The 16,218-nt window shown below is 36.2% G+C and overlaps 1 protein-coding gene across 3 annotated transcripts in view; it reads right to left on the bottom strand.

Moving 5' to 3' along the window:
* Positions 1-3,064: 3,064 nt before the first annotated feature.
* Positions 3,065-16,218, bottom strand: part of PSME4 (proteasome activator subunit 4) — a 71,714-nt gene continuing 58,560 nt past the window's right edge. For all 3 annotated transcript variants that reach the window (XM_069787724.1, XM_069787722.1, XM_069787723.1), the window contains 9 exons: positions 16,061-16,192; positions 15,186-15,394; positions 14,791-14,876; positions 13,697-13,825; positions 12,469-12,624; positions 7,865-8,027; positions 6,437-6,570; positions 5,317-5,455; positions 3,065-4,670 (listed from right to left, as the gene is read on the bottom strand). In XM_069787724.1, coding sequence (XP_069643825.1) covers positions 5,321-5,455; positions 6,437-6,570; positions 7,865-8,027; positions 12,469-12,624; positions 13,697-13,825; positions 14,791-14,876; positions 15,186-15,394; positions 16,061-16,192 — 1,144 coding nt within the window. In that variant the 3' untranslated portion in view covers positions 3,065-4,670; positions 5,317-5,320. The remainder of the gene's footprint in view (positions 4,671-5,316; positions 5,456-6,436; positions 6,571-7,864; positions 8,028-12,468; positions 12,625-13,696; positions 13,826-14,790; positions 14,877-15,185; positions 15,395-16,060; positions 16,193-16,218) is intronic.

Here is a 16,218-nt window from a genome sequence, read left to right as displayed (position 1 = left end):
TTGTAGAGGAAGGAAGCTGGAATAATTAAAGGGGAAATTAATCCAGAAAAAATAAAAATAAAAGCCAGGAGAGAATAAATAAAAGCTTTTAAGTGATACTCTTAACAGAACCCTTTCTGGGTGAACTCATCTAGGCTTCCACCTAGAATTATCGCTAATCTGACTATACTTACTGCTAAAACAGGTTTATTGGGTTTACTGCTGTTTTTCCCAAGTACGCCAATCAGAAATGATTGCACCTCATATTTCCTAGTACCCCTCACTATTTCCCAAGGAAAGTGGGTGTTCAGCTCCACCTCTAGCAGCAAAATTTGCTCAGGTAATTTATACGAAATACCTGCAGCAGGGAGGGTGCCAAGAGCCCAAGCAGGGAAAGCAGGCTGAATTTCCACAAGCCGTTTCTGGAAAAAGTAATTTAATCTAGAATTAGAAAAGGATCATGGCCAGGAAGGCTCCCTCTCCTTTTCACCTGTTGAAAAAGTCTGCCTTGTTAGGATGCAGCTAAGTCCTCCAAGCACTGCGTTCCTAATCCATCAGCAATCAAAGATCATTTTGCTAATAATCTTTGTAGGCAACAGACTAAGCTTTTGTCTGTGCTGAGAGAACTCTTGATTCAAGACTGCTTTACTAAGTCACTCTCCTTCCCAGGGAGTGAATACTAACCTTTTTTTTTCCCCTCTCACCTCATAGACTTTACCTTCTAAATATCTCTTAATAGCTCTGAGAAAGACCTGTTGATCAAGAAAGAGAAAAAACCCTCAGTGCCAACCAATTACAATTTGCTTGTAATGTGTGTGCATTGCCTTAAACAGCCTAGCAATATTCTTCATCTTCCACACAGTTTAATTTTCTTCTGTAATCAAACCTCCAATTCCTTGCAGTAGACTGTGACATTACTGCTGCCCTAGTGCCCCAGGTACCTTGTTGGATTAACCACCACAAAACCCCCTCTCTGGAGCATGGTTACCTCTAGCCTACAGACAACCTAGAAGTCTGGATCAGGTTCAGGTGAAATTCCCCCCGTCTTACTGGGAATCCAGTTGTCCAGAGCCTGTGCAGCAGCAACGTGACTATCTACAACAAGTATTTTGTCATGGGGAAATCCAAAGAAGTTGCCTTCCAGTTACTGCACAATGCCAGTGAGAATGTAAAACAAATGAGCTAGAAATTCACAGCGGAGTTAATGTTAAAATCTTGCAAGGACAATGGCCAGCAAAGCTTTCTACTGGTAAGTTGGTATTTTCTCCTTTTTATATCTTACCAGATCATTGTGTTTTCCACAGCACAGGGGAAAAGGAAGCTGGAGTCTCTGCTGCAGGATTCCAGGAAGCCTGAAGCTGTGGAAGAAAGTGCGAGACTGAACAGAGTGTGGGATGCTGGGGATGCCTAACTGTGAAAAACTGACAGGAGACATCATCCGTGTGTACCAAGCACAGAACTCCCAGCAGCCCGGTAAAGAAGTAAAAAGGAAGAGAGGGCAGATACCTGGACATAAAAGGAATACTATCATAATATACCCCATCAGAAATAATGACTTTCATACCTTTTCCTCTTTCATTTAAGAAAAACAAAATCCATATTCAGATTAGCTCAACTTGTTAATAACACAATCCATCAATGTCCAGTCTGTGGTGCCACCCAAAAGCACTAGTTAGTCTTATTCACCCACTTGATAATTTTCTTATACTTTTTTATCAAAATAAGCATCATGTCTCTGCTGTGATTTCAGCAAGTTTTCACATGCACAAATATACCCACTTGGTTATGGAAATATGGGAGATCATTCCACTTAATACTCTAGCAAGATAGTCACTAAACAGTAAGTCACTGCAACTCGAGAAAAAAAACAAAAAACAAAAAAACAAAACAACAACAAACCCAAAAAAACCCAAAAAACCACCCCAAAACCCAAAACAACAGACGATTTCTGCCTTGCATCACTGCCATTCTTTGGTGCTTCAAACAGTGGTGGTCACTGAGATTAGTTGTGCAGACTGACATGTGGTCACTAAGGCTATCAAGGCTACCAAAACATCTCCAAGATAGTTTTCCATCTCCCTTACTGTTCAAGGGGAAAAATTCTCTCTTCTCATGCTAGAAATGTCTCCCTCTCCAGACTGAAGTATTGCAGTTGTTTCATCTCTAAGGCTTTAGGGAAGAGACAGCATAAGACATCAAAGTGATGGAAAGCTCAGAACTCATTACCTATGTACATTGCTTGGGGAAAGTTAGGGAATAAAAGTAGCAATGGAGTTGCGGTATTTGATGAAGAACTCAAAATTATTCCTACATTCTCAGAATAGGAGACTAACAATCTTTCACCCACAAAAAGTCAATTAGTACAAGTTTGTTCACACTACCACAGATATGTTTTATCCTATAGAACTGTACTTTGAATAGTTACTTTAATTTCTGGGCGATCTTTTTAGATTAAGTAATTTATTGCTGATTTATAAACAGCTATTGTGAATTAATACCACCTACTTATTTGCCATTGTAGCTCTCACTACAGAATGATTCTCTACAGACCACTGGATCTTCAACATTGCAACCAATTCCAGCTACACTTTGTCTATAGATATGTAAGGAAAGAAACTCCCCACTACAGTAAAAAGCAGCAGAACTGGATCCTATAGTTAGCTGCCCTTAGCATAGGCAAAATGGCACACATAATATCCGCTCCATCAGTTAATCAGCACACACTTACTTTAAAGATGATCCTCTGCAGCAAATACTTCCCATTACTTTTAAAGATTTTAAGTCTATCAGCAAAACGTCCTCCAGTTCAAACTAGTTTCTCCAATTTTTAAGTGTACTCCTCAGAAGTTAGTAAGTTTTCTGGCAAGCCTCACCAGGTACAAGATATTTTTACATAAATATAAGAGCTAGTTTCCCAACCCTTAGAACTAGATCTTCAATTATCCTTAAATATTGCCTTAACTCACTGCTAAATCCTACAATAAACATATGCCTCATACAAAAAGCTTAAAGGCACCGTAAATAACCTGAAGTTATAGTCTCAATATAAGAAATTTCTGCTTTAGAAATACAAAAAATGCAGATGTTACAAACAGTCCATTTATTGGGTCTTAAACTACGTACACAATTGAAATAATAATTTTGGCACTACGCTATACAGTGGTTACATCTGTGTGCTGACACTCATTAAATACTGCACCAGGAACACTGCTGTGCTTTGAAGTTTGGAATGAGTCACACACTCAGCAGGTAGATCACTTGAAATGTATCAGTGCTCCTGTAGGGTTGCATGAAAGTGGAAACACACACCAGTTTATGAATTATTTCAATGTACCTCATATTCTATGAGCTTATCACACCAAAATATGTGATGTCAGCATTTAGAGATGGCCACAAGTGTTGCATTAAAATTTGAATGAGACATAGTAATAATGATACAAGAAAACCAAAACAAAACCTCTGCTTCTCAGACATGAAGAGATATTCTGTTAAAGAAAATAATTTAAAAAACTAATAATGGCATTTGATTTGATACAAAAGCCAGAACTACTACCGTATTAACATCTAAGTATGAATCTTTACAAATTAATCTCACAATGGTGTTATGTAAAAGGTTGCAAACTGTACAATGTTTTGTCAACGCAATGCCTCTACAATTTATACAGTCTTTTACAACTATGTAACACATATTAAACATGTTGTTAAATAGCCAATAGATACCAGTCTCTGAACAAAGCTGCAGGCAAAAAAATACAGAGCTTCCACAATCTTCGAACAAGATATGCTTGCTCAAACAGTGACAATCTTTATGAGAATACGCTGTTAAAAATAGTCAGCCATTCAGTGCCTTTTCACACTGTGCATACATTTCATTCTGTGAATTCACCCATCACTTGATAGTCCATTATTTCATATCTGTGGGCTCTAATTATGTGGAAACACCCATAGTCCTTCACCCTTAAAAATATGCAGATAAACATAGATTTTTATTCCACACGTGGTCAAGCTATCTATGAAGACCTGGCCAGGCAGTAAGAGCTTTCACTCCCCATGTTTTATCCTGCCATCATCTATACTGCACAGAGAAAATCAGCTATTTACATTTTGACAAGGAAGATACAAAAAGGCAATCCTGCCCTGAGGTGGACTGAATGATACAGAGCCCATCACCTGATGGGCACTCAAATCCAAGTAGTGAAAAATAAACTCTGAGAAAGATAGGTTCCTGGTATTGTATGCCGACTAGGTAACAAGTTGCATCAACAGAATTGGAGAGCTTCACTGAGAATATTCAGGCTTGCAGCACACTCTGGTTCTGCGTATCTTTGATGTCAGAAACAGCTGGGAAGAAGGGTCAGAAAAAGAGGATAAGAAACGTGCAGTGTAAGTCACCGTGTGCAAGAAAGCAGAAACAAGACTGAAGTGTCACGCAGGCCAATGAGAAGGGTCTTGCAGTAAACTCACAATCAGGCTCTGCAAGTACAGTTAGGAGGAGACTGTGGGGTTCCCACAGCTGCTCCCTGGGGAGGTGAAATGTTTTTTGAATAGAACCAGGTCTTTATGTTTGTATTTAAAAGTGGCTTTGATTAGGCATCAGGACTTCCAACACAAAGTTTTCTACATGATAAATTTCTTTGAGTTTCCTTTATTTTGCAGAAAGGTTCCTACATCCTCATTTCTCCAGGAAAAACCTGAAAACAAAGAAGAACGAATTCAAAACAGGATTATTGCTTCATGCTATTACCACAGAACAAAATGAAAATATAAACTAAAACTTCTCTTGGAATACTGTCAACAAAACATCACAATACAACAGAGATCAGAATCTTGTAGCATAACAGAGAAACTCTAGGAATGGATTAACTCTTTGGGGACATGCCTGCATGAAGAGACCTGGTAGCAAAGCCATAATGTGGAAGAGGGAAGAATTTGGGAGAAGTCACTCCCCATCATGAGATGTAGATGATCTACTGGACTGGGTGGTAGGCTAAAGTCCTCAGAGGCAAAAAGCAGTAAGTACCTTGCCTTTAGTCAAACTGCCAGGCATTAAACTGGCAGAAAATGGAGGAAAGGAACATCAATATTCAAGAAAACAAGTCTAAGTGTCTTAGCAAAACACTAATGTAATACAGGGACACACAAAAAGATAGACAATATTTAATCAAAATAAATCTGTTCTTGAACAGACCACTAGAGGTGCAAGGGACTTGTATGTGGCTGTAGCATTTTCCCTGTGGTTAGGGATTCCTCCCTACTCTTCATGCTAGACTGGAGAGCTAGAGTAGATTTTGTAAGACTGACGTTTCTGCCAATTTATTTCAAAACAAATAATCTTACCTATCTATGCATAATAGCATGGTGAAACCAAGAGGTCAGTAAGCACTAGTAGCTGGTCATCTGTGAACTGCTGTTTATGCTCCTGCCAGTTGTCGTGATGGGTCCTCCGGAAATTTGACAGCGTTTTTTTCACAGTCATCTGCATAGCAGACAATCAGTATTGCTCTGTATCAGTTATGGATTTAAGCTCCATGACAAAACAAACGTTGAATACAACAAAAATAACTGCCGAGTAGAGCGAAGTGTTCGAGCAGTTGCAAAAGTTAGAAGGGCTCTGGGGAATTTAGCCCAGTTCCCCAGTATTTTAATTTTTACAATTCTGGTTAGTCTTTTGAACAGTGTCACGACTCGAACACTCTTATAAAAAGGATTTTTTGACCTACAAGTCTGAGTTTGAAAAAATGAATAGATTCTTATAAAGTATAAGTGAATGCTTTTCCCCTTTTTCTTTTCCTTGGGTATTTCAAACCAATAGCTTAGGTCTCACAACATAAGAGTTAATGAATCACATAAGGTGCATAGAAGAAACAAATCAGAGGAAAACTACCTTCTGTTATTAAAATAATTATCATTAAATTAACAAAAGAAAAGTTCAGTTTCTTGATTCTGTAAAGCACACCATAGCAAAGTTTGTTAAATCTATGGAATTCTTCAGCCATAAGCTCACTACTCTGGTTAAAACAAAGGTCAACAAAACCAAATAGAGCAAAAAAATAAGAGTTAAAGGTAACTACTTCATTAAAAATTTGTTTCTAGGGCTGCTTATAAAACCTTGTTTTAAACATTCCAGAGCGATTTTTTGGTTCAGGTTGTTATTTTCTAGAATGGCATGCAAAAAAGTGACATTTTTAATTAAAAAATATTATTTCCTCGTTATAGATACAGTTCTTTCAGCTTTCAGTTTATGCTTTAAATTTGAAAGCAAGAACAGAACTACCACAAAAAAATACTTAAAGCAGTCCATAACTTAAAACGTATTTGGAACCATTTAATAAAAAGCAGCAGAAACTAAGTTTCTTAATAGGTTCTTATTTTTTTCTAGGAAAGGGGAACTAAGAATGTGTCAAGCATATTTTAGATGTGCTATATTGAATAGAAAAATAACGTTAAGTATTTTTACCTCAATAGGCTGAGGATCATTAAGATGGGCACTGAGATCCATCAAGAGCTGTGGCATCCAGGTGGGTACATCATACGGACTTGACAAAATACATGCACTAAGTCCTAGTACACCAGCATGGCGTTTAACCAAGTCTGCAATTGCAGGATATTAATTTACATTTAGCAAGGTGTAACTGTCTTCTCCAAAACATTCCTCAATGACACAGTCAAACTTAAAACTGGTTATTAGTGAAAATAAGGCTATTTTTAACCGATGGGAATGACTGAAGAGAGTCTATATATTAACCAGAGATGATCTAATTAGAGTAACATACTAAACTAATATTGAGTTTTGACCCTGAATAAACAAAAAACAAAACAAAACCAAAAACTGAACACACAAAACCAAACCCATGCCACAGTAGAGAGATCTCTAGCTTCTACAGAAAACCAGATAGTTCTACAAACCATATAGTCAAATAAATTCACACAAGTGTACGGATCTCCAAATTGCTTCTGCTTTCCTACACAGAATCATAGATTCATTCTCTGATTCTATCTTTCATTTCTAATGGAAGAATGTGTAAAAAAACCACTAATCTGCAACTGCTGTATACTTTTAAACATTTCAAATGACCTTCCTTCTCTCAAAGAATCTTTCTCTCTACTCAATAAATAGCTCATGAACTACATCTCCACTGTTCCCTATTTCTGCCCTCAGACAATATGGAAACCCAGTCCTTCTGGGTCAAATGAATGCGACTCAGATGCACTAAGTGTTTGGTCAGAAGTCAAAGCTCCTAACTAAGGGGGTTTTTTTGTTCCGTTTTTGTGTGTGTGTGTGGGTGGGTGGGTTGGGGTTTTTTAGAATAAAAACCCACACTGCTAACAAATAGAAGGTAAAGAGCAAAATCATGTTGTGGCAGCTAAGGAAGTTTATTCACTGACGAAATAGCTATCCCTCATCATCTGCATTCCTAACTATGTGAACTGTGCACATGGGAAATGGAGAAATCTCTTCAGTGTTAATTCTGGAAAAGTAATAAATTAGTTCAACATAGGAATACATCATAAAAAACATTATTTGCTCTTTTGGTAGTAGTGTGTTCTTATTCATCATTTACGGTGTAAAACAAATTCTCAAAGCGCTTGACAAGGATTAGGATCTGCACTACATACAGAGAAACAGACAATAAGGTACATAAGGACAAGTGATTTGCCATTATTGTTCGTGAATGCTTAGGAAGCAAAAAACATTTGCATGGGCAACAGGCCTTACGTTTCTCTGGGTATATGTTAATTTTCTAAATATTGCTTCACCACAGGACAAATCCTATTCCATCTGGAATGCTTGCAGAACAAGCATTTGAGTGTAGCAAAAAATATTTATTTCTTCCTAACCTGTTATCAACATGTATGGTTTTAGTCTCTGAAGCAATTTTCTTACCACCAGAAGGAATTGTATCCACCACTGAACCCAGGTCTCGCTTTCGTTTTTTCGGTAACCTCATCTTGCACAGCTGTTCAAAATGGGTCTGCATGGGCCCATCCATAGTGAGAAAATTGCACTGTAGCAGACCACTTAGTGTGGTAGCAGCCATTTCTCTCACCTACAAGCAGAGATAGTACATACCACAATTACTAAGCACACATGCACTGCAAGAAAGAGGTATTTATGCTATTCCTATCCTTTTAAGCACATCCAGCTAGGGCAAGTTACCAAACTGCCCAAGAAAAGTCTTTAGAGTATTATCCTGTTTTCTCATAGATCATAAACTACTACTGGTTTACTATATATGGCTCTTCACAAATTAATAAACATAGTACTATTGTAATATAGAACTACGTTCACATAATGTCATAAAGTGACCTACTACTCAAGCAAAGACTGTAATTTAACTCCACCGTCAAGACATATATATCACAGACTAGATTAGCTTTAGAAAGTTTAAAAACAGACTTTGAATGAGAACAAGATGTGGCACCCCAAATAATCAACCCGCATTACAAAATTTGTAATAGTCTCTGTATTAACATCAGTTTTACCAAGAAAAAAAGAAAAAAAAAAGGTACATTCAAAAGCATTTAGTTTTCCCCCTCAAATGTGGGGACATTAGAATTGACAAAAGCTGAAGAGGTGGAAGGTATGTTCATGAGACAAAGCTGATTCTGTTCTACCCGTAGCACAAGAATTCTTTGAGAGATACAACAGATGCTGGATTAATAAGCAATGACAACTAACTTCAGTGGTTTATGGTCAACAATGCAGTTCTATAATGCTCCAGCGTTATTTGCTTTCTTGTCCCGAGTACCAGTTCTTTTCACTACATGAATAAAAACAAAATTCCAGATTGGAAGAAGATTCTTCTCTTCGGTAACACAGAAACCCCAAAGAACAAGGAGTTTTCACCTACTTGCCAAACCACTCAAAATATAGATCTCCTTTTCCATTCCCTTTAAAACAGCCACAACACATTGTTAGTGGATTACAAGTAGAGACAGTGCAGTCACTTGCTTTTAAAAGCAAGTATAACCCATCAGTATTACTCATTTATCTCATCTACTCAAATCTCCTAAAACCATAAAGTTATAGAACTGTAAGACCACATTTAAACTGGAGTCCCTCCAAAACTCGCTTCCACTTTCAATAATTACAGGCTGACAAAAACCTCCCAACATTTACAAACTTGAAAACCAAATCGACTTGATGAAATGCTGACAGCAGTCACCAGATTTTGGTAAGTACATACTGTTACACATAACTGTAAATGGAACATTTGTCTATCTGGAGTACAAACACCTACCAACGCTCTGAATCCAGTGCAGCAGATTATAATAAATTATATCCTTGAACATAATGTTCTGAACCTCCACAAAGCAATAAGTATAGGTGCAAGTGCTGCAATAATTAAATGTAGTAAGTTAACAATAAGCTCCTGAGACTTCACTTAATTCTATTTAAATTTCTACAACATATTATTCAAATGTGATCTGTTTTGTTAATAGCATAAAGAAGTACGAAGTGAAAGTCTGCCAGTATTGTTTATTAGCAATTTGTGAGTCTCTTAAGAACTAAGCTATTAAATGAAACATGATGTGCTAATGCAAGACCCAGAATAGAAAGAAGCTTGGCTGTAAAGTGAGCAAGCTCCCAAGTGAACTGTACTCATTTACATCACTATTCACTGTATTAAAACCACTTTCATTTCTAAATTAATAATCTAACTAAAAGGAACACTTTGCTGCAAGGAGCACCTAGAAGCAAAGCTTTTAAAATCATACATTAACAAGCTAATCATCTGACACTAAATAATTTACAGATCATCATACTCACATGATGACTTACAGAACATAAAAACTATAGAGGAGTAGCAGAGGAATACTCTTCCAATCAAGTATGGGGTTTGGTGGTTTGGGTTGGGTTTTTTTGGTCAGAATTGACTGACCAAGATCTACAAAACTGTAACAGTATCAGAACAAAAACACTCAACAGCATAAGCAAAAGTTAACTGCGTACTTACAAGGGACTACCTATACAAAGAGAATATATTCCCGTTACTGTAATACTGCACTGTAATATGAAAAATGTTCATCAAGACATGAGTGCTATGTATTCTGTACACTGATCTGTAAAAATATAAACATATGAAGCATCTATCCAGATAGCTTTCTAGATCAAATTATGGCTGAGAAAACTGTGAAAAAGATGCTTTCAGATTAACTAGGCTAGCACTTTAACCATAACTGCAGGCTGAATACAGCCATATTCACTTTTCCTCTACTTCTGACTGAGTAAATAGAACTATTTAGTGCAAAACATGCTTTCCCAAACTCAAATTACATTCATAGTACTCCATCAGCTCCATGACTACTCTGACTTTGAGAAGGAGAATTTCCCACAATATCATTTAAGTACAGGCTTCTTCAATTCTAGAAATCTGTGCTTAAAGTTGGATGCCTGAAACTTGCGTTCAGTAGAAGCTGGACTGTTCTATGACCCACGTTCACTTTGTATTGCAGTCATATTGCCATTTGACATTCAGTGTGGTCATTTGACTTTGTCATTTGCCGAGGTTTGTTGCAATGATTTCATGAAAAAATATGAAGTCACCATGAAGTTTGAGAACGGTAATTCTAGCCCTATTAGAAGTGCAAACTGTATATTAAAACAAAGAACAAGATGGGCTGGATCATTAGGTCTGGCACCTTTGTATCAAGATAAGCAAAAAAAAAAAAAAGTATCTTTAAATCCAAGAACCAAAATCTCAGCTCTACAGCATAAAGACACCGAATACTAGTTAAAGCTAGGGATTCTCATCTTAAAAATCCAGCATTAAAAAAAAATACATAGGAATTGCTCTGCAAGATACTGTATCTTGCCAATTATTATCAAGAAAGAACAAGACTACTTTTCAAAGAAAAGTGAAAGCTTCCACGGTAACAACATGATCATAAGTGGTTATTAACATAGATAAGCTTTTTTGATTTGCATCTCTGTAGTGCAGAGGAATACTTTTGTACATTTAAAATAACTAGATAAATGGTATTAAAGTGAATAAAAGGCATTTTTCAAAATTATGTGAGATTATGAGGTAAGTACTCTGACATCTAGAGTTGCAAGCTGTTGCTTTCCAGTTAACTATAACAAATAGTGACACGAAAGACAGGAGAGAGCTCATCTCAAGACTGAAATTGGCATGGGTGAGTAGTCTAAGTGCCATTCTTTAGAAACTGCAATATCAAAACTTTTAAGCCAGAAACTTTAATTTGTATATTCAAATTATTTCCAATTCACTGTTCACAAAAGCAAGCTTCACATCTTGGGTATAACTACTGTTTTAAATGTAGCTTCAGGAAGACCTAAACCAGGATCTTTGTTTTGGCAGAAGGGTATCACACTTCAGAATCTTCTCTTTCTTCTAAAAAGAAAAAAACATCCAAGCACCCAAAAGTAGGATTTAATTGATATTTGTCAACACCACAAAAAATAGTGACAATGCTGGCACAGGGGAAATGGAACACACCAGAGGTTAACGCTAAAGATTCTTCACTGTGCTTGAACATGATCAAACATATTTAAATTCACATCATTTAATACAAGCCTCCAGTTTTGTGAATTAGTGATACAGAATAAAGTACTTCTGTGATTTTTCCCCAGCTTTTGGAAGCCTGACAAACAAGACTCAATGATTCACATCGGGCACCCTTTTTTTTTTTTTTCCCCCCAGAGAACAAGCTTATGATCCCAATAGCACTTCTAAGAGCAAACTGTGCATTTATACACAGATCTTTAACAGTACGCATGTACCGCAGCCAAGATTTTGGATTTTATGTCCTGCCATTTGTATATACTGAAGTATCACTAGCTCAAGAGATGCACAAAAACTTGTCAGACTGACAAGTAAGCTTACAAACTATTATCTTTTTGAAATATGTAACACCATCAGTAAAACCAGCATCTGCTAGACAAATTCTGTCCTATTATGCACGCATCTTTCACAAAACTTAGGAAAAGCTACTTATAACTAAAGAAATACTTCCTTAGTGAGCTGGATGTATTAAAAAAACCTTATTTTTGTCATTAATAAGCCGACAGAATTAAATGGGAATCAGACCAATAAATAGTGGTTTTATATAGTTTTCACACAGGAATGCATTTTACCTTGTTGGAAGTTGAATGTGCTACCAACATCCATGCTAATATTTATAGTAAAATGATAATATCCCTATTTCAGCTGTACTTAAGCCAAGAATGAAAAAAACCAATATTCCATTCTGTTGAAAAAGTAGGAACAATGGAACTTCAGAAAATACTTCATTAGTGATTTTTAAAACAGCTGTTTTCCTGGAATGGAATATTAGAAGAAAAAAATGGAATATGAAAGAAATAAAACCTATAAAGCTGATTATATTTTCAAAACAAGAAGAATGCTAAGCTAGAAATAGGTGCTGTATTAATTTACAACCAGTAGCTTTTTCATAAAACTTGACAAGGACAGGAAACGAGTCGTGTGAAACAAAGCATTTCAGAAAAAGAAAGGTATTACTTGCCTCAAGCTGTTCATCTTCCAGGAGTTTTATAACCAGCCATCTAATGTCATTGACTGCTTCTTCATTGTTGAGAAAGATAAAGAGATTGTAGAACACCATGGTCTGGAGGTAGGTTAATATGGTATACCTAGCATGCCAGGAATTGCTTCTTGCTGTCTGCAAGTATAAATAAGTACATGAAAGCAAGAATGTGAAAGAAAGCAGCTACCTGATGTAAATCTAGCAATATTTAAGAAAAAGCTTTTAGGGACAGTTGCAAATAACTTCCCTTATTCAGATTTTTTTTTTTTCATACACTCTTAATTTCCAAAGCATGCAATTATTATTTAGACAATAAATTATTACAGGCTTAAGTTCCAAAGCACACTGTTATTTAACAAATACCTAATACTGTAAAAGACAAAGTAGGCAAGTTTCTCCCTTTGATTCATTCCCAACAGCCATCGTAAGGCAGATAAAAATAAACCAGAAATTCTGTTCTGCTTGAATATATATATTCTATACAACAGATTTGGAAAGCCAAGGGGTTTTTTTTGAGTTCCTTTACTTTGATCTCCATGTGCTTATGGAAGTCCAAATTATTGAAAGCATCAGGCATGGGCACAGCCTGGCTTGCAACACTGCAGATACTATTTTGGCTGTGTGTACAGCTTATGCCAATACAGGTTACACCAGCAATAGGTAGTTTTACCATTGTAGATCAGTTTTGAATGATGAGAGAAAAAAAAAAAAACCAACATTTTTTGCATGACAAACTGTCAACAAAATGAACTATTCAATTCAAGAGTGCATTTTCATTTGTGGTGTTTTTCAGAAAGCAGTGGTACAGTTGATAATTATACTGTAAAACTATAAAAAGGCAGAGATTCAAGGGCAGTTCTTTATATGACGAGTCATTTTGAAACAGGATTTTGAATTGTTATGCTCATGAGGAGACACGTTTGGCTTAAATTGATCCACTACTGAACCAAATTTTAATTTATTAAAATACTGTATTTTAATAAGAAACTGAACAAGTTGTTTAAATGTTTGGAAGTAGGAAACAAAATACATTTACTGTTTCTAAGAATGTTTTAAACCACTTATAATAAACTTTTTTCTTTCACCTCTAAGAAAATCAGTATTTGATTCTCTTCAAGTCACAACTATTGTGTAATCTTTAAAAAAAAAAAAAAGCACAGAGTGCATCAGATAACAAGAAGCTTTAAGCTATTTACATCATACGCACTTGTTTTAGCACCTGAAGTACCAAAGGCACTTGCTGAGGATACAGCAAACCCTGAGACATTAACGACAAACACATCTTAGCATCTCTTTTGAGCTCATCATAGCTATTGTCATTTTCTACCGGTGCAATCTACAGAACAAGGTAAGAGAGGGGAAAAAAAATAAACAGCTAATGTTAGTAAATATGCATTGCTAACAGCAAAATCCTGAAAGCTTAGTGTCATGAAAGGACAGTTGTCTAGGAAAAATACAATCAATATAATGCTGAAAGATTAAGTTAACTAGGAAAAACAATCAATATAACCTTAAAATATTCTCAGCAATAAGCTGTGGAAAAAAAATGAGTAAAATCAAGAGATCTTTATTCCTTGCACCATATATTACTTACCTAAACAGTATGGCTAGTCTAAAGCTCTTAAGGAGGACTAAATCGGTGCCATTAAGACTTTGATTCCCCATCGCAATTTTTTTGGTGTCAAACCCAATTCATTTAATATTTTAGATGTAAGTCCAAAACTGAGAGAAAGCTTTATCAGTATTTCAAGTTCACTTTCACCTGAGTAAACCTTTATTTTGTGGTCATGTACATTATTGTTGGTTAATCGACTGATGTTCATATCAAGTAAGACATATGCTTTGGAGATTGCAAATATATATTTTTTCAGACATGTAGCACTGAATGATGCAGCTTCATAAAAGAATACAAGGATTAGAGGTGCCAGGAAAAACAAGAGAAGTACCACAATTCAGGAAGAATTGTATAATCATGGAACAAAAGAAAACAACTAAAGATAAGTATCAGAAGAGAAACAAAACACACTCATTCATGAATTAAACACTTTTCGCCCCCCCAAGTTACACATGTACAGGGCATTCACCTAGAAATCATTAGTGTCAGGAAACCATTTAATAGGCTAGATTACCGGCTGTAAACATACATAAGCACAAAAATAAAATTGGGCCTCTTTGCTACGCGTGTTTTTTATTACCATTATAGGTTTTGTTTTTATTTATAAAGTCCTTTCTAACTTTTGTTTACATATAAAGTCCCTTTTTAATCAAACCTAACTAATAAAGGAGCATTAAAGCATATACCTTGAAAAATAAGGGTAAAAGCTGGAGTTGCTCTGTGACAGCTGTAGAGAAGGACCGCCCTGCACTTGCCATCAGCCACTTCAGAACTGTTTTTATAAAGAGAAATGATCACTGATTAAGAAGATAAAAACCCAGCAATAATACCAAAACAAGCTATAGATTAAATTTATTCCAAGAATCACTTGTGAGATTTTCAGACAGAGTGGACCTATACTGGTAGTTAAGTTTGACCCTGTAAAGGTGACTTTATAAACCTCAACCCTGAAACAACAGATAGCTTGTTACACAATTTCTCCTCTCAGATCTGTGCTGCATTGCAACTGTATTATCTGCAGACCTCAATCATCATGTCCTAAAATATCCCCCCCATTTCTTAACCTCATTAAGCAACTCACTAGTTTTCAAGAGTTTAATGCCCTGAGTTCGCTCATCTTGTTCACCAACTCCATTCTCCTCCATAACATGATTCTGAATTTCTTCATCTACTTCCATGAGGGGTTTAAGATTTTCAAGTATCCGGGTAGTAAATTCATGGACACGAGGAGATTTAGTCGCAGCAGTATTTGGCAAGGAAACATCTATCATGAATATGTAGGTCAGAACACTAAAAAAGCAAAGAAAGCAAGCAAGAACACACAGTCAGCATGACTACTGTCTACAGAACATAGCTAAAAGTGATCTGAGATCAATTTGTTGAACTTTGAAGTTTAATACTTATAGAAAGTTTCCTCTTATCTTCACTTCAAAGTTATTTAAAACCAAATGTTTTTCAAACATCCTCTTTGTAGACATTTGAATCAAGCAGGGTTAGACAATCACTAAGCTACAACCCCCCTCTCCTCCAAACAGATCTGCAACTAGTTTTTAAGTCACTAAAATGCTCTCTAAAGGACTCCCTGTAAATTTATGGCTTATTAGGGCTTAGACACAGTAAGTTTGGGTTGTGGTGTTGTTTTTGATGTTTTGGGGGGGGGGCGCTTTTTTGTGGGTTTGAGGCAGGGGGGCAGGTTGTTTGTTTGTTGGAGGTTTTAAGAGCTTTAGGCATATCATACATAAACATAACAGGCCATATACAATAAAAGACAAAAATACAAAAGTCATCTGAAGTTTCTGAAGCAAGTCTGTTACCAATAATTTATCTGATGTCTATTAACCAATATTAACGCACAGAAACAAGCAGTCACCACTTCAGTGTAATTATTTAGATACTCAATTACCCCCCCAAAATTGAGAGAAAAAAACCCCAAGAACTGCAGAAGAGAACACTGACCTTCCTATTCTCTCTCGGACATTTTTGTAAACTTGCGTAAGTTTAGGTTCCAAGTACTTCAGCAATCTGTGCAACAGCTCTGGTACTCTCCATTCTTGCTGTGCAAGGCCACCTTGCAGTACATAAAGTCGACTAGGAATCAGAACAACTTAACTTTA

This window comes from Haliaeetus albicilla, chromosome 7 (assembly GCF_947461875.1).
Source record: "Haliaeetus albicilla chromosome 7, bHalAlb1.1, whole genome shotgun sequence".
Lineage (NCBI taxonomy): Eukaryota > Metazoa > Chordata > Aves > Accipitriformes > Accipitridae > Haliaeetus > Haliaeetus albicilla.
The sequence above is the reverse complement of the archived record's forward strand: the minus strand, read 5'-3'. Positions and strand labels throughout refer to the sequence as shown.